Here is a 19,176-nt window from a genome sequence, read left to right as displayed (position 1 = left end):
TTATTGGAGCTTTGCTTCTCAGAAATTAAAATTACAATCTAACAGACGTAAGTAATTTCATGTTCAGCATGTTTTTAAAATCATTAATTAAAATAATCTAAAAGGCAAATTTTAGCTGGCTGAAGACTACATTTTTCAATGTGATGCTATTCAATAGTCTGTCATTAAAGAGATTTTTACAGGTTTCCCAGGGAGGTCATGGAGTGTCTCTGGTGACATTCAAGACACACCAGGACACCTTCCTGTGTAATCTGCTCTAGATGATCCTGCCTGAGCAGGGAGATTGGATAGGATCATCTCCAGAGGTCCCTTCCAACCCTAATGAATCTGTGAATTTTGAGGTGAGTGGTTTTGGTGATAGAAGTTGGAGGGTATGAATAAAAAAATCCCACTTCGGGTCTCTTGTGTCCTATTAAACCTTCCTGTATGGGCCTGTTCAAGCTGCCAAAGACACAAGTCCCCAGGGTACTTCCCAACACAACCTGAGGGTACTTCAGGATACTCCTATTTTCTAGGCTGTAAATAAATAAATGCCTCTAATATGTGTCTGTGTTTATTTCAATCATAGAACCATAGAATACTAAGGGGTTGGAAGGCACCTTAGAGACCATCCAGTTCCACCCCCCACACACATCCAGGGACACCTCCCACTGCACCAGTGGCTCAAGGCCTTATCCAATCTGGCTTTAAACGTTGCCAGGGATGGTGCATCCACAGGTTCTCTGGGCAACTTGTTCCTGTGTCTCACCACCCTCACAGTAAAGCATTTCTTCCGAATATCTAATGTAAATTTTCCCCTCTTTTAATTTGTACCCATTTCTCCTTGTCCTGTCATTACAATTCCTAATGACGAGTTACTCTCCGGCCTCCCGCAGGCGCCCGGACAGGATTGCTAATTAAGTAAGAGGACTATACCACCACGTACCTGCAACACTACACCAAACCCGCTCACCTTCACCACTAGCCCTGCTCTATCTTTGGGTTACCAACCCAAATCCGTCATTACCAACTTCCTCTTTTAGGCCGAAAAGCCCCTCCATAAATTGTGCCGGTTGCTCCCAGCACAATGCAGCTTCGCCTTTTGGCTTCCTCCACAAATTGCGCTGGGCTGGGCCTGTTTCCTTCCACTGTGACCCGCCAGACGTGAGACACTCCCCCGCCAGGGAAAGAGCGGCACGGCTTCCCCTGTCCGGGGAGTCACACCGGCACCCCTCCCCCGCCAGGGAAAGAGCGGCATGGCTTCCCCTGTCCGGGGAGTCACACCGGCACAGCCTCCTACGGCCCGAGCCGGGGCGGTCACACCGGCACAGCCTCCGACGGCCCGACCCGGGGCGGTCACACCGGCACAGCTCGCCGCAGCTAGGGCCGGGGCGGTCACATCGGCTCGCCTGCCCCCGCCCGGGGCGTTGCCGCGCCTGCGGAGCCCGCGGTGTGCGGCAGGGGCGGGGCGGCGCAGGCGCGGGGCATCGGCCGGAGCCGAGGTGAGGCGGGCGCGGGGCCGGGGTGGCGGGGCTGTGTTAGTGTCGGGGGTGGTGTTAGTGGCCTCTCTGCTTTGCGGGGAAAGGAGCGAGGCCATCCTGCAGCTGCCTCCCCGCCACCTCCCCGAGAGGTTCAGACCAGATCCGCACGGTGCGACACGGGCCTGATCCGGGCCGGGAGCGCGAAGGTGCCGCAGCCGCCGAGGTGGCAGTGGCCGCGGTGGAGAGGCGGTGGTGAAAGCGAGCCTCTGGTCAGCCCGTGGGTGCAAGGGGTCAGTTGGGGTGGCTGGCGCCGTGTCTTCCTGAAAATCGTCAAGTCAGGGTGTCAGATAGCCAAGTCAGATGGCCTTGACTTCCCAGCTGCCGCTCGGGCGGGGCACCAGCTGCCTCCTGAGAAGAAGCCGGAGCGAAAGAGATTTTACACTTCTGCTGTAAGGTGATAAATAAAAAAGAACTTCAGATACAGAGTTCTGCCGAGTTAAGCTGTGGTAGTGAGGTGTGTGTTCCTGCTCCGTTGGTGGGATTCCCTGCTGCTTGTCATCTGGAGTGCTGCAGGCAGAAAGGAGAGGAAAGCTGCCAACTGCTCATGAGAGGTTTTCCTCAATATGGGTGGGTTCTAGCTGTTAAAGTTTTCTGTCCTTGGTTGAATTTGTTGGCAAACGTTTTTGATTTCATATCGTCCTGTGACTTTAGCCTAACTTTTAGGGAAGATGGAACTTTCTGTTAGCTTCTGCAGCTTTATCAGAATGGGGAAGCTGTAGAGTTGGTGGAAACAGCTAGGGGAGATATTCAGGGATTGTGTCCACACAAGATAAGAAGTTGTCCATCACTATATTCTATAAATTGCTGAGTGCTTGTGTCATAACACCCTGCATAGGATGTAAAGGATACATTTATTGTGTCAGTTTTCCTACGCAAGCTGTACGTTATGCAGGTTCATCATACTTCTCTAGTGAGTAAAGGGCATTTGAGGTCTGACTAATGATTGTAAAGTATGCCACTTTTTTATGTGAAACATACATATGTATATACACAAACTTCCTTTCTGAATTAAGTCTATGATGAAATCTCGGGTGAAGAAGCCAGATTGTTCTTGAAAGTGTCATTTGGAAAGAACTGTGGAAAGACTTTGATTAGAAGGGACCTTAAAGATAGGATGTAGTTCCAAGGCCCCCAGCTCTGGGCAGGCATGCCATCCCACTAGTGTTGCTCAGTGCTCCATCCAGCCTGGCCTTGAGCATTGCCAGGGAGTGGGCATCCACTTCTCTGGGCAACTTTTTCCAGTATATTGCCACTGTCACAGTAAAGAACTACTTCCTAACGTCTAATCTAAATATTTTCTGTCTTGGTTTAAAACAAGTCCTAACACTATTTGCCCGTGTAAAAAGAAGATGAGATAATTATGACGGCTGCTCTAACTTTTTTTCCCCTGTAATTTTTTTCTTTTTTTTTTTTTTAGGTAATGTAAGCATTTTAGTTAGACAAGAGAAAGGAAACAGGCATGTCAGCTCTTTGTCCACCACCATCTCCTGCAATTGCTAAGACAGAGATCTCTTTGAATGGCGAGTCACCATTATTAGCTGCCACTTTTGCTTACTGGGACAATATTCTTGGCCCCCGAGTGCGGCACATTTGGGCTCCAAAGACAGAACAGGTACTTCTCAGTGACGGTGAAATAACTTTTCTTGCTAACCACACCCTGAATGGAGAAATACTTCGGAATGCGGAAAGTGGTGCGATAGATGTGAAGTTCTTTGTTTTGGCCGAAAAAAGAGTAATCATTGTGTCATTAATCTTTGATGGAAACTGGAATGGAGACAGAAGCACATATGGACTGTCAATTATACTTCCGCAAAGTGAACTTGGTTTCTACCTGCCCCTTCACAGAGTGTGTGTGGATAGGTTAACACATATTATAAGGAAAGGAAGGATATGGATGCATAAGGTAAGTTTTTTGTTCATTGCTTAAAATAATTGTTAGGTTGTCTTAGTGCAGTAGCAAAAATTGAGATGCTGTGACGTCTGTTATATGGAGTCCAGAGAGACAAACTCAGAAAAGGCTGGTCTCTGTACAGTTTGATGGTTAAAGGTTGTGAGATTATAAATCAGCAAATTCAAGGCTGGATTTTTAACTGGGATTATCCTGTTGATACTATATTGATACTCGACAAGACTGTGTAGTTGAAAGAGGTTTCCTGTACAGTTATTTATCTCTCTGAATTTCATATTAATTGTTGCTTTTAATTGTGTTAATTTATGTATTTAAATTAAGAATAATTGTAAATTTACTGTGTTTCAAATTGTTGTTTTCCTTGTTGAGGTCCAGAAAAGGGAACTGATGCAGTTAATCTTCCCATTTCTGTTACATGTTTATTTTAAAAAAAGAGGGTGTTAACAGTTTGTCAGGACTTAAACTTTGGAGAACTAAAGGGAGATCTACAAAAATTCATCTGCTTTAGTCCAAGTATTTTTACTCCTGAAATTTTAAAATGAAGACATGCTAAGTTTTCTTAAGTGGTGAAACTCTGACCTTTGGATCAATCATTGATATTTCCTTATTAAGTGAAATCTTTTATGCGTTTTTCTTTAAACTAAATAAAACTCTATTGGTAAATTTAAAATTTTTGTCATCTTTATGGAGTCCAAGCTGTCTTAGAGCAGTACAGGGCCCATTAGCTGTAATGAATATGGTGATGTACATGTGTCTGGTATCTTCTGTTCTGAGGCTTGTAGTCAACATACTTTAAACTTACTCTTTGCGTGCTCTTATCAGAACTAATTACAGAAATAACAAACTGATATTACTTTTGTGGTGGTGTTTCCTTTTGCTGTATTGCCTGATGATGGCTGGTAGTGCTTTCTGAAACACTGGCTTTTCATAGTTTCTGGGGCTTATTTTTTAGAGGAAGGATAACACATGAAGTTTTTTCTCAATATAGTAAAAACACATTTAATTCCTTATCTAGTCTTTTAAAATCCTGTTGGGTGTTAGTGGTTTTAATATAAGTGAATGGTGTCTTATGTTCCTGATTACATTGCTTCTTTCATTTAGTGTCGTCTGCACTGAGTTCTAATGAGAGTGGTCAAATAAGAATTATCCATAAATTTTAGCTGTAATACATTTTCTCAGTTTTTATATTGCTCCATACCAGTATGTTTTCACAGTAGAAGTGACCTTCAAGCAGCATTGAGAATGACTTTTTTTTTCTTTAAGCAGGTAGGCCAGTTGAATTAGCTGAGACAGCAATACATCACGAATTCTGAAATAGAATTTTTATTTGTTTTAAGAGAGAGCACAGATCCCTGCATATATTTGCAGTTTTTCAGTCTAATTCAGAAAAGAGAAAACTGCTTGGAAAATTTAGATTAAAATTTAGACATGATTTGTAGAATAATTGTAACTATGATAAAAAATTAAAACTGCTTCATTCTGTAGTTTGCATTTTGAGTAATTTTAGCAGCTATGGTTACATACAGCAAATAAAAAAAATAATCAAGTCCTATCTGGATCTGTTCTGGATGCTTTAATAGTTGTGAATATTAGCTCTCATTACTTCTGTGTAGAGTCAGACAACATTTCCAGCTAGACTTGAGATGAAAAGAGCCATTTGAACTCAAGAATTAGGAGAAACATGGAGCAGTGTTCAGACTGGCAAAGAAAAACAGGCAACTGTGAGCAAGTTGTCAATATGGGATTAAAAACCGCATTCACCTACTCTGGTTTATGCTTTGTATGTTTTTCTAATAATTTTCAACAGTTATATTTTTGAAAAAAAGTGGCATACACCATTTGTTCAGCCTTATCTTCAAGAAGACTGAGTTTTTTTAAAATGATTGTCAAGAATGTCTTCCTTCTCTGACTGAAGGGTGGAGGTGCCCTGAAGGAATCTGCCTTGTTCCAGTATTGTTTTCACTGATGCTTCTTTTAGATGGTTAGAAAAGGGTTATTGCTGTTTAAGGGCAAACTACTGTAGCTTGTTCCCTATTCATCTGATCAAAAAAATCTCTCGCCAACTCTTTTCTCATTTGAAGGTGATTAACTCTGAGTAGGTCAGTCACAGGAAACCAATGATTAACCAATAAAAATGCAATATCGTGTCAGCATCTAGCAAAAAATATTAGTTCTCCCAGCATCTGCAATTTTTTCTGACTTGTATTGATGCTCCAGCGATTAATGCCAAATCCTCTTCGTGAATAATAATTTCATTCCATTTTAAGTTCATTTTAAATGCAGTTCGCTATTCAGCTGCTGATGAGCCTGTTTTCAGAGCTTTGTTCAGCCTCTTGTACATTGTTTTGTGTACTCTGAGGTTTTGTGTCTCCTGTACTTGGTTATAAAACAATGTTTTGAAGACCTGTAAGTGCCTCAAGACGTGGGAAAAAAAAGTCTTTTGTTTCCTACCCTCCCCAGTCAAATAATTTTTCTCATTCTGAAGATCTTATTTTTCTCCTGTTATGTCAGGAATCCTCAATCTATGCTATATTCATTTGAAAATGAAAATCCATACATAAAGTGGAATTCTTCACCATAATCTAATCTCATTCTTCACCATAATCTTCACCATAATCATCTCTCATCTGGCATTTTCTTGATCTGTAATGACAAAAATGTTTTGACATTGTCATCAAATCCTTCCTTTCCTGCCCAAACATGGGAGATGTGCAGTGGAGGGCAGAGCAGGGAGCGTTGATCTGTGTTGCGTGACATCATTTCTTCCTAAAGTCAACTCTGTAAAACAAAAAGTACTTGAACATCAAAATTTGAATGTAAGAAGCCTGACTCCACAGCGAAGAAACTGAGTGACTGGTGTGTGCATATATACATGAACAAATGCCAGAGAGTTATATTTATCTGCTTCTCTTGCAGGAGAGGCAAGAACATTTCCAGAAGATTGTCTTGGAAGGCACAGAAAGAATGGAAGATCAGGTAAGGGCCATCTGGTGGATGCATATGGCACACCATTGCAAAACCATTTGACTGCCTCTTATTACTGTAGAAGTAGATGTTGCTTCTTATTTTTGGGATCCGGGAGGATGCATTAGACTGGCTAATAATGTGACATGCACACTAGGCAAAGTTTCTGAAGATAAAGCTTCAGAAATGGAAGCTTTATCTTCAGAAACTGTGATCAAATGTTTTAGAGCAGTTGGAAGCTGTGATCAAATAAAATGAAATTATATTTCATCGCTTTAGGGATAAAGTAGAAATTTGTGAACAATATTACTCCCGTTCGCGAATCGCAGCATTATGTTTTACAACTTTGATAATTAAAAGAAACAGCCGCATATACCCTTCCCTGACAGTAGGATTGCTTTTCTTGGTACTTTCAGTTAGCTCGCAACCTACTGCCTTCCAGAAACTCTCATCTTTGACCTCTCTAGCAGTCAACTGCAGGAACTTAGAAAACATCCATTGCACAAAGCTTTTAATCAACCCTTTAGAAAACCTTTCACCCCCCTCCCGCAGGAATCCCACAACTTGGAAATATACCTCCTTCTGCTGAGTCGACAGCCTATTACCCATGCTGCCAACTCAGAACACTTCTACCCACTCGCTGCTGGAAACGGAAAACTTAAAACTTTGAAAAGGGTCCCAAAAGCCGCAGCGGCGACTGCTCACGCTGTGCAAGGTGTGTCCCCTCCCCTGAGATTAACAATCACCTAAAGGGAGCCCCCCCGGCCGGGTCCATCCCAACACCACCAGGGGAAAACTCACCGCTGACTTTGGGGAAAAAACCAGCAGGAGCAGTCCCCAGTCCACGAAGGCGCTCCTTTATCTGCACACTGCAAGATGGGAGTGCGCCCTCGTTCCCCCGGGAGCACCACCAGACAAAAATCGGCGTGCTCATGCGGAGGTGTTGGTGCTGCCAGGAACCGGTAATTCCAAAAGGGCGATGCCTACAGGACAGATCCAGCGCTGTCAGGCGGCTGCTTCCGAGCTGCTACGCCTCTAAAACCGCGTCGCACCGGCAATGTCTTCAAAGCCACGTCACATTCGGCGCCAAAGTTGACGGGTTCAGGCGGAGCTGTCCTGTGGTGGCGCACCAACTGCAGTCTTGTCCCGCGGCCACAGGAGCTGACAGGTGCTGGCTAGCCGCTCCCAGAGTGACCAGTGGAGACTACGAATCCCGCCACTCCCAGGTCCTCTGCGAGAACCCTGAGTAGTGGCTCTGTCTGCGGCGTGGTGACGCAGGCGAGAGCAGGACTGCGAAGCACTGAGGCGAAGGAAGGAAGGAGTGGACACACCTATGGGTGCCAAGGTGCTTTATTGACCCAGGCGAGGCCAGTAACAGTGTCAAAGAAAAACCTTTAGGGAGGCACTTATAAAGGGGCAGGGTGTAACAGAAGGAGACACGAGGGACCAATGAAAAGCCCAGGGGAGGAGCGAGGGACACAACTGAACCAATAGGAATGGCCCAGGGGAGGGAAAAGGCTCAGGGGACAAATCATATGTTAGGTAAGGGAAGATTGACATAGAAATTTCTAGAAATGAAAGGGGTTGGTTACAATGATGGACAAGTAACTGGTGGAAGGAACGAACCATTATGAGGGCGAACATGGAGGGAACCGAGAGTCAAACCAAATTCTTAACTTCTGAAAAATAACCAGCTTTACAATAAACCCATACAGGGCACACAATGCTACATATTACCTTTCAGAAAAGGAAACTCATTAACTTGAACTTGAAGCTCTGTAAAGGTAGCAGCTTCCATAGAGTCGTGCCAGCCTCCTATCAAGCTTGTTTTTCCATTAGGTTAAGTTCAGAATTGCGGAGACATATGGACTCTGCGACGTTGAAATATTCTTGGAGATTTAATGGATGAGACTGTGAAAAGAATTTGATTTCTGAAACTCTAAATATGAGACTGTGGCTTCCTTTTCTTGTGATAGATAAGTCAGGAAAGTATTTTTGTATGTTAATGAGTAATATGCCTGGTTTTGTTTTCCAGTCATTGTTACAAGATCAGACTTGAATGTAAAATGCTTAACAGTGATTGCATGTAACATAGTATGATCAAATTATCTCACATCAAATACTTACTGTCTAGGCCAATCAAAAATGATGCTGAAAATTAGCATGAGACCCAGATACACATTTTAGGTGTGACGTTGAGAACCCAAATATATTTTTCCAGTTTATAATTATTGATGAGCAAAGCCCAAGAAGTCTGTGCATCAATTTCTGCTCATACTACCCTTCCAAGCAGTAGGAAGTTAGGATGTTTTGCATGTAATACTGAAGTTCATGTTAGTAGTAACTTCTGATACTACCCAATCTGCTTTTACTTCAAGCATCTTATTTATTGTTCAGGGTCAGAGCATCATTCCAATGCTGACAGGAGAAGTCATTCCTGTAATGGAACTCCTTTCATCTATGAAATCACACAGTGTTCCAGAAGAAATAGATGTAAGTTCTTGTTTTATTTTTATCCTGAATTTTTGAAAAGTGACTTTCTTCCTCTGGATAAAACATAGCTTTGGGCCTTTACTTTGGTACTCACTTTGCCAGAGAAAATGCCCATTTTCCTAAATTCTTGTACACTTCAGTTGCTTCACATCAAGTTCTCCTAAGTGGTGTAATGCATGACAATATTTTTTATTGTCATCACTTAGCTAAATTGACTGCATAGAATGATGTCATTGTACGAATGGAGAGGCAGTTTGATGCAAACCAAAATGAATGGGCAGATTAATGGATTTGATGTGGATACCTGTTTCAGCACATTATAGTGTTCTCATGGAAGAAGTAGACGTGATACGACATGCACTAATCTAAAGTATTCTGGATATTTTTTACAGAAAAAAAATACCCTAGGAGAAACCTGACTTGTGACTGGTGGAGATTGAATAATCAAGCGACTTTCTCATTTTCAAAATGCTTTGTATGAAGACAGGTCTTCTTAAGATTATGCTTTTTAAGGAAGCCTTACAAGTTAACTTAAATAGTTTCCAAACAGTTCCCATGTAGCAAAGCGAAAATCAATTAATTGGAAGGTGATCAGATTCTTGTCTAACTTTTGTTTATATTTACTTGCATTTCAGATAAGTGACACAGTGCTAAATGATGATGACATTGGGGATAGTTGCCATGAAGGCTTTCTCCTCAAGTATGAAATTCAGTTTTGATTTATGCTGTAGTAAAATTATTTAAACTTGTGTATGCATCTAAATGTATCTATCTGCATGTGCATGTGACATTGGATTGGAATAGATTTCTTTATAAGAGGGGGAAAAATGACATATATTTGGCTTTTTGAGATTTTTGTCAATAAAATGTTATAAAGTTTCTGTCATTTTAAAAGAATGATTCTGGGCTAATAGCTGCATCTCTGTAGACTTTGTTGTCACAGGATTATTGGTTTAATAATAGAATTGCTATTAAATACATGTTGTTCTTTGATACTTACATCTAATTTTATAAGACTTTAAGTCAAAGTCTTGCATTTTTTTAAATAGCAAAAAACCTGGGTTGTGCGTAAAGTCTAAATAAGAGTCCTTAATGGTATGGCATATAGCATGCTTATTGTTCAGTTGCGTATTTCTCTTTTACCCCTGATTTTAATTTTTAAGTGGAAATAGTTGAACTTGAGAGCAACTTGGCCTCTTCCTGTGGGATAGTGTATTTAATAGGTTTTAATTGATGTTCTGTTACATTTCATTGTATCTCCTGCATAACTGCATTCATATATGTAGTGCTTGGTGCCATCTATTTATACACCATCACATGTGCTTCCAATACTGAAGAAACCATTGAACTTTTGGATTTCAGCAGTAACCTATGCTGCTGTTTAAAGTCCTATAGTTATGGACATGTAGGCTATATTTATAATTGAAACACTTCTCTTCTTGTGAAGGTGACAATTGTTTCATTTAAAAAATCTGATTAAATGTATTAACCTATGTCTGTTTTTACTTGCAGTGCAATTAGTTCACACCTGCAGACCTGTGGTTGTTCTGTAGTTGTAGGAAGCAGTGCAGAAAAAGTTAATAAGGTAACATAGTTTCTAATAAACTGAATTTAAATGCTGATTATTAGGAGTGTTACTTGGAACAAAGTTAATCTATAAACATTCTTGAGGCTGAAGAAGGAAGGAGTATTATTGTCTGGCTATCTTCAGTTGACTGGTCTAGCAGAAGAGAATTCTGCCAGAAAATTGCCTTTCAGTTGTATTCTGACAACTATAAGAAAACCAATGTATTTAACTGATACAAACATAAATGAGTAGTAAATGAGTCTGAGCTTTTAAAATCAGATTTTTTAGCTAAAATACACAAATAGAAGAGACCTGACTGGCTTGTCCATTTCAGCTATGTCATAGAATCACAGAATGATCAAACTTGGAAGAGACCTTTAGGTCATCCAGTCCAACCATCCACCGGCACTGCCACTGTAGCTCTAAACCACTCAACCAGCACCAGATTTAAGACACCTCTTAAACATGTCCAGCTATGGGGTCTCCACCACCTCCCTGGGAAACCTATTCCAGTGCCTGACAGCTAACAGTGGAAATTTCTTTTATAATAATTAATCCGAGTCTCCCCTGTCTCATTTTAAGACCATTTCCTCTTGTCCTTTCACTGCAGGCACAGCAGAGACTGGAGACATAGGAGAGACTGGTCCTCACCTCACTGCACCCTCCTTTCAGGGAGCTGTAGAGAGTGATAAGATCACCTGAGCCTCCTTTTTTCAAGACTAAATAGCCACTCCCCCATAGACATGTTTTCTAATCCTTTCCTTGTTGCCCTTCTCTGGACACATTCCAGCAGTCCAGCACTTCAGTGTGCTTTTTGAAGCGAGAGGCCCAGAAGTAAAGACAGCATTTGAGCTGTGGCCTCATGAGAAGCGGGTAGAGGGGGACAAGCACTGCCCTGGTCCTGCTGGCCGCAGTATCCTGCTGGGATACTGGCCAGGATGCTGTTGGCCTTCATCATTGCGTGGGCACACTGCTGGCTCATATAAATCTGGCTATCAACCAGCACCCCCAGGTCCCTTTCTCCTGAACAGCTCTCGAGTGACGCTGTCCCCAGCCTGTAGTGCTGCATGGGGTTGTTGTAACCCAAGGGCAGAACCCAGCACTTGGCCTTTTTGCACCTCATGCAGTTTGTCCTTGGCCCATTGATCAAGTCTGTCTGATCAAGTCTCTCTGCAGAGCCTTCCTTGAGCAGATCAACACTCCTGCCCAGCTTGGTGTCATCTGCAGACTGACTGAGGGTGCACTCAATCCCCACATCCAGATCATCAGTAAAGATGTTGAATATGATCAAGCCTAGAACTGAGCTCTGGGGAACACTGGTAGTGGTGAGTATACAGACAATACCCATGTCATTGGGTATTGTCTGTATGCTCTTAAACAATTAGTGTCTCCATAATTTCTCCTGCACTGGGCAGTAATCAGGCTTCTGTGTCATGAGCTGCTTGTGTTTTGTGGAACACGTGTCTATTTCTTCAATGTGAAATAAAAACATTATGAACAGTGGGCCTGCTGAATAAATTGTATTTTAGTTGTAGACTATACATGCTATATATGTATAGCATGCTATATACAAGAAGCCCATTATACTATTATATAGCATAAAGAACTTCTTGCCTTAATGAAGTATAAAAGTTGGGGTTTTTTTAAATTTAAAGGTACCTATGTTTTGAAATAAACAGTTCATTATGCTTTATAAAAATTGGGGCAAAGGGAATGCATTGTTTCATGTGTATTACCAGCAATGATAAAGGACCTCTGATGAAATCAACAGTAAATGCAGATGCCCACAAGCAACAGGCAAATGAGAGAAAAGAAAATTCTCAGATCTTAGCTGCAATCACAGCTAGCCATAGTTAATATGTATTGTTTCAGAAATTTAAGATTTACGCACAGTTAAGTTACTGGACATGTTACATGTTTACGAGAAATGCTATCATGCTATCTATGTACACATATATGCTATATATAATACAAGAGGAAATGTTAGAAGCTTAAGTGGTTATAAAACACTTATGGATCATTAAATAGTTAATAAAAAGGACCTAATGTCTAAATGGTTATGAATATGTAAAGTAATATATCAATAAGCTAGACAGTATAGGGAAAAAACAGTGTAAAAGAATGTGAGCCTCAAGACATCGAGGGTAAATTCCATAAATTAATTCTACGCATGTTCTTATCAGCAGCATGCTCCTTGTGTCATGGTACAACTCTTCTGAAGTAACTGCTTTCTTAATAGCATATTTCAGCTTGCCTCAAAGGAAAAAAACACTTGTGGCATATTGTGACAAAAAGTGTCAGTCACAAATTATGTTGTCATTGTTTTAGGTACTGCAGAAACACATTGTGCAAGGACAGAGTCTTTTCAAATATCTTACAGACACAGATAAGACACCACAGGTTAAGACTAAGAGATGAGTGGAATGGAATATGTGTTGTATTTGGAGTGATAACTCGTAGCTTTTTCAGCTCAGAAGATTGAAGATGGGTGATGAAGTACCTGTGTTCATTGTAGTAGAGAGTTTAAGGAAATTACTGACGAAATAAGCATCAGTGCTTATTTACAAAATTGACTGTGCCTGATTTGAGACAATAACTGCTATTTCAATATGGAATGAACAAAAAATAAGAGGCCTGAAAGGCTAGGAAAGTAACCACAGTAACTCATGTTATTAAAAGAAAGATGTAGAAGAAAATAAGTGATTTGTTCTACATAATTGGGTAAAAAACAAACTTGGTTGCAAGAATGTGTAGGATTTTTTTCATAATTTGACAAGAAGTTGGAGTAGTATGGCTTACAGTACCAGTAATTAAAAAATAAGTAAAAGTAAGCATGTCACTGTTCTGTGGCCTGTTATTACGTTTTGGCTTTTCTAGTAAAGTTGGTGAATTCTTTTGTTCATAATTTGAAATGCCCAGTACAAGGCATTTCAATAGTCTAGTCAGACTTATTTCCTTACATTTTCCTGTTTTTCAAAACTATTCTTTTTAATGCAGATTGTGAGAACATTGTGCCTGTTTCTCACACCATCTGAGCGGAAGTGTTCCAGACTCTGTAGAAGTGAGTCCTCTTTCAAATATGAGTCAGGACTTTTTGTTCAAGGCTTACTCAAAGTAAGTATGCTTAGGAAAGTTCTGTTCTTCTGTAGTTTAAGAACATTCTTCAATGTATGTTTTGCATATGATATGCACACACATACAGACATTCACGTTCAAAAACGTGTCATTGTCCCGTGATGTCATTTTTTCTGGCATTGTAACTCTCCTTGTAATTATCTTCATGTTAAAATTCCAAGCCAGTCTTTTCTATGACACATCTGTTTCTTGAGGATTGTTCAAGATTGTTCCTGTACTTTGAGGTACAATAATAACACGCTCTTGTCTGCTTGGGGCTAGAATTCCAAAAGTAATTTAAGTTTTTGTGTTTTAACAAAACCAAGGAAGAACAGTCATATCAGGCCTGGAGTTTCCAAGTATTTTAAGCAGTCTGTAGCGATGGGTGGAGATGACTAGAAAAATAATGCTTCTTGCTCTAGCAAGCAGTCTGAACTTACCAGATAATTACAAGACTGTAATGCTAATGGGCTCACAAACCAGGTGATGCAATACTCTAATACACAGGTCACCTCAGTACCTGTTTTCACCTTTTTGTTAAGGAAATCATCCATTATTAAGGACTTACTAGGCAATACAGCCACCAGTTGTTCCAAACAAAATGCATATGAACAAATGGGTTATAAAATGTAGGCATGATATTTTAATATGTTTTGTCCCAGTACAGGTTTGTGTTTTTAACTAAAATAGGGGTTTTTTTCCACTAAAACAGGATGCAACAGGAAGCTTTGTGTTGCCTTTCCGTCAAGTAATGTATGCCCCATACCCTACTACACATATAGATGTGGATGTCAATACAGTGAAGCAGATGCCCCCTTGTCATGAACACATCTATAACCAACGACGATACATGAGATCTGAACTGACAGCATTTTGGAGAGCTAATTCAGATGAAGAAATGACTCAAGATCATATTATCCACACAGATGAGAGTTTCACACCTGATTTGTATGTATTCTTCTCACATCTCACAAAGTTACTTGATTTGTGGTAAGAGTGTAGAGTACAGAACCTACTTGCTAATAAAGTACATGGAGCTTCTTAAAAGCAAAAAACTTCTTCAGTTCTGGAATTTACACTTGTTGTGGCAGAATAGACCAGGTCCTTCAGTAGTTTGGTTATATCAAATACTATTGAAATTAATTTTTAGTGATAATTCTGACCATGTCATGTTAATTTTATTGCCTGTTGTAATTGGGGGTATAATAGAGATAAGTGTATTTGACAGAGACCAGTGGCATTTCTAGATTTCGTTAATTTCATCTGAGTGCTTTAAAATTCTCTGTTATCTTTAAAAATACCAGAATTGTAATTTACTACAATTTTAAATTCACTTTTAATTTCAACCTGACTATCAACAGTAATGCTACTCCTGTGTTAAACTCTTAGAAGGTTAATATCCCTTACTAGCAATAACTCACATGTTCGTTTGTTTTCTTTTCCACAGAAATGTCTTTCAAGATATTGTGCATAGAGATACATTAGTAAAAGCCTTCCTGGATCAGGTAATTGTTGCTTTTTTCAGAAAAAAAAGAAACACAGTTCAGTACTTTGACCCCTAGGAACAGATAATTTAACACAAATACATTAATTACATAATTACTCAAATATCATTCAATGGTTTGGTAGCTTTTCTTTATACTACTGCTGTGATTCTTCTCCACATAAGTAGAAAGAAAAATACTGCTATAAAACTAAACCCCCACTTAAGTGTGAAAAACAAGGGACATTTTCTTTTGCTGTGCAACAGTGTCTACAATTACAGTATTGAAAAAACTGCCTGACCGGGAATAATTTCAGATAACTGTCCATTCATTTATTGTATCTGAGCAGATAGAAAACATAGGAAGCATGCTGTCTATGTACAAATCTGCTGTTATTTGCCTGCTGTGTTATAATTAAGGATATCTTATGTGTGTATGCAATGTTTCTTTATTTTCCAGATTCTTGAAATGATTCTTGAATTTCCATATCTACCTAATATTCTTAATTTTTAACAGATCTTTCACCTGAAGCCTGGCTTGTCTCTAAGGAGTACTTTCCTTGCACAATTTCTGCTAGTCCTTCACAGAAAAGCCTTAACTTTAATAAAGTACATAGAGGATGACACGTAAGTGAACAGATGATGGAAAGCAGATTTAGAGAAGCTTCGTTTGCTCTTTTTTAAAACACGTTTTTATTTCCTTGCAGGCAAAAAGGCAAAAAACCTTTTAAGTCTCTTCGTAGTTTAAAGATAGATCTTGACTTGACAGCAGAGGGCGATCTTAACATAATAATGGCTTTGGCTGAGAAGATTAAACCAGGTCTACACTCCTTTATCTTTGGGAGGCCGTTCTACACTAGTGTACAAGAACGTGACATGCTCATGACATTTTAAAGTCTTCCCTGCATCTGATATTGCAGTCCTGCAGAGCACAAGATCTGTCAGTGGGACCCCCAAACTGGTGACAAGCACTATCGACTGAGGCATCAGGAGCACAGTAACATTGAGGTGTGTCTCAGGCAGTAAGGGTCTTCTTAGAGGGAATTTCAGCTTAGCTATATAAGCATGATTTTAATTAATTGGTCTCTTCTGTGTGTTTTTTAAGTTGTAAATGTTACCAGAGGTTACCAAGATTCCTTGGCCATATTGGCTTGGTGGATAAATGTGGATATGTTTTGGTGTATGGTAAAAGGAAGCATTTTAATTTTTATTCCCCAGAAACTTCTTTCAAGTGTGTGTCAGATTTTCTCTGTCCTGCTGTGTCAGTATTTTCAGTGTTTCCACAGAAAACAGTATATATGTCCTCACGAACCATGGAGGTTGCAGAAAATGTTCCTTCCAAGAGTTTCAGAGTTTTTAAAACCGTTGTTCTTATGTATGTGGTGCAAATCTTAAATATGACTTTTATTCTTCTGCCTCTTTTAACACTATTACCTTCTTCCTTTAGAGCATTTAAGCATGTTTGCAGTTTTAATATATTACAAATTGCTATTTCTGAGTGCAGACCGTTGATTATTTGCAGCTTAAATAGCAGTACGTTGCACTTGGGAATTAGATCGTTACTCAAGCAGCTTTGTGCATGTAAGTGCCAGCCAGGACACTCTTATCACATATTTCTGGACTGTCCTGCAGTGGAGTCAGTGATCCTGGTCAGTGATCCTGGTCAGTGGTCAGCTAACTAAGGTCTTTCAAAACACAAAACAGAAAACTCGTGTCATTCCACAGCAGTTGTCAGTCCTTCTGTGTGTAAACTGCTACTGGTAGTTGCACTGTCAGTTTCCATGAGGCTCATAGAATCATTTAGAATGGAAAAGACATTCAAGATCATTGAGTCCAACCATTAACACAGAACTGCCAGGTCCACCTATAAACCTTGTTCCTAAGTACCGCATCTACACATTTTTCGAATTCTTCCAGGGACAGGGATTCCACCACTTTCTGGGCAGATTGTTCCAATGTTTGACAAAATATTCAGATTAAAGTATTAGACCCTTCCAAAGAACATCAAGGTGATAGCCGAGGTAAAAGATAAAACAGTATTTTTTTTTCATTTACATCACCATTAATATATTTAATAATCCTTAATTTAGAGATGTGCATGGCTATGAACTAATATGATTAGCATTTTAGGAAGTTAACTCTAGTCATTAAGCTTACCTATCTTCTTAGTTCAGCTTAGCATAACTCCAATTTAGCTTGAAAATCAAAACACATTTTCTATTGGTATGTCTCAACCTTTCATTCTCAGTAGCATATAGAGCAGTGCAGTGTCAGGTGAATCCAGACTTTTTTTTTTACCCAGAAATCAGAGGTATATCTGTAGTGCACATTGTTGTATCTCTGCTCTTTTTGGACAAGTTTAGGAATTTCTTTGTGTCGTGTTTCAGCATAAAGTCATTACTCAGTCTTCACTGGAAAAGGGAAAGAGCTGCATTGACTGGAGAAGCCATGGCTGCTTTATTGCTTACCTTGTTTATTGCTCTCCTTTGTAAATAGGTTTCTATTTTCAAGATAGTGTTTTAGTATTACTTTCATGCAGTGTGGCAGAAAAGTTAGAAGTTGGAGTCACAGTTTTTCTGAAATGTCTAATACTCAGATTTTAAAAGAAATTTCTTTATTTAGATGCCCAAAATTCCAATACGTTTCCTGAAAGACAAAGATTCTCTATCAAATGTTTAGAGCCTCTAAAAGATGTGAAATAGAGCCCCATCTGCGCACCATTTTTGTGAGTTTGCATCATCAGTGTTACCGGGTTGCAAAAGAACTGACATTTTGTGCAGCCAACTTTTTGCTGTACATGCATGTAGAACTCTTGCAGTAAGCTGGGTGATTCATCAAAGGAACTTGTCAGAATTACATAAGTTACTTGTGCTGAGTTTGTCATTCTACCACTACTGTTCCCTTCTGTGTTTTCAATCAAGACATTAGAGCCTGAATGTGCTTAAGTTGTTACTCTCACGGGTAAATAGTGAAAGAAATGTAATAAACACTGCCAAAACTTCTAATGTAGAAGTTGTGTCAAAATATAAGACCTTTAAATCAGCTGCTGAAATTAATCCTTTCAGCTTGATAAGCATTGGAAACTAGACACTGACACTACTAACAGAGAAGCTTTTGTTTACTGAAGATTCTGTTATTTTTTGAAGTTACTAAAACTGGAAATTCAATTGCTACTTTTGTTGCACAGTGTCACAAGTGCAGATTGTATAGTTAAGTACATTGTTAAATGCATCTGCATGTTGTGTTGTAAATCTAGCTCAGGAAATAAAGTAATAAAATTCATGCACAATTTTTGGACTTTGTTGCTGATTTTTTTTCACAGTATTTCTGCTCTGTATCTAAAAGCATCATAATCTTTTATGCTTTGAATTAAAGAAGAAACCTTTCTTCCTTCTTGTTAAATTTATTTATGTTTGGTTGCTATCACTGATTAAAGTCACATGTTATTTAGCTCCTTCATTTGTTAAGGACTTAGTCATTTCAAGCTGAGACAGATGGGACTTGCTGTGCCTCTGACGTACTCAATTATGAATTTTAAAAACTTTAAATCCCATAGGTGAGAGGTTAGAATGTTTTATCCAGCAGTCAGTGAATACCTTTCTTCAGGATTTTCTTTCCTTACATTTAAAAGAAAATGGCAAATTTATTTCTTCCAGCTGGATTTGAAAAGAGAGTACTGTTTTCAAGCATTTTTAGTAGCACATTATTCCTGGTCTTTGCACACCTAAAAAGGTAGCACAGAAAGATATCCACTGAAATGTCTTACGTAGTAGGACCACAGAGGATATTCCCTGTCTATATACCAGTATGTTGTAGTGTCAGCTTTATTCTAGGGCAGAATAGGCGTTTTGGTTCTTATATCTAAGCAAGCAGTTTGTTACACCAATACAGAGTGCCAGGACTTCCGCACTCAGTTCTGTACTGGCAAACAATGTTAGAAAGCTTTCTCTTCCTATTCTCAGACCTGTGAGCACAAAGGAATGTGATCCAGAACATGAGGACAAACAGGTAGGGTGGTCCCCTCTGTTGTCTAATCAGAGCCTACAAGCAAGTACTTTGTCCTCTTCAGCAGTGAGGAGGCACAAACCGTACTCATTAGTATGCAGAGTAGGTTTTTGCACAAGAG

The 19,176-nt window shown here is 39.7% G+C and overlaps 1 protein-coding gene across 2 annotated transcripts; it reads left to right on the top strand.

The window, feature by feature from the left end:
- The first annotated feature begins 1,259 nt into the window (after positions 1 to 1,259).
- C9orf72 (C9orf72-SMCR8 complex subunit) lies at positions 1,260 to 18,341 on the top strand. 2 transcript variants are annotated; one of them, XM_054652043.2, is made up of 11 exons: positions 1,260 to 1,481; positions 2,938 to 3,423; positions 6,346 to 6,405; positions 8,791 to 8,886; positions 9,522 to 9,586; positions 10,399 to 10,471; positions 13,451 to 13,567; positions 14,280 to 14,515; positions 15,015 to 15,072; positions 15,568 to 15,677; positions 15,758 to 18,341. In XM_054652043.2, exons 2-11 carry the CDS (start codon positions 2,980 to 2,982, stop codon positions 15,942 to 15,944), a joined length of 1,446 nt encoding a protein of 481 aa, XP_054508018.1. In that variant the 5' UTR covers positions 1,260 to 1,481; positions 2,938 to 2,979; the 3' UTR covers positions 15,945 to 18,341. The 2 variants fall into 2 exon arrangements, with proteins under 2 accessions (XP_054508018.1, XP_054508017.1); XM_054652042.2 differs by lacking the exon at positions 1,260 to 1,481 and adding an exon at positions 1,520 to 2,087.
- Positions 18,342 to 19,176: the final 835 nt, after the last annotated feature.

Source organism: Agelaius phoeniceus, chromosome Z (genome assembly GCF_051311805.1).
Source record: "Agelaius phoeniceus isolate bAgePho1 chromosome Z, bAgePho1.hap1, whole genome shotgun sequence".
In the NCBI taxonomy this organism is placed as follows: Eukaryota; Metazoa; Chordata; class Aves; order Passeriformes; family Icteridae; genus Agelaius; species Agelaius phoeniceus.
This window is presented reverse-complemented; position numbering and strand designations above follow the sequence as displayed.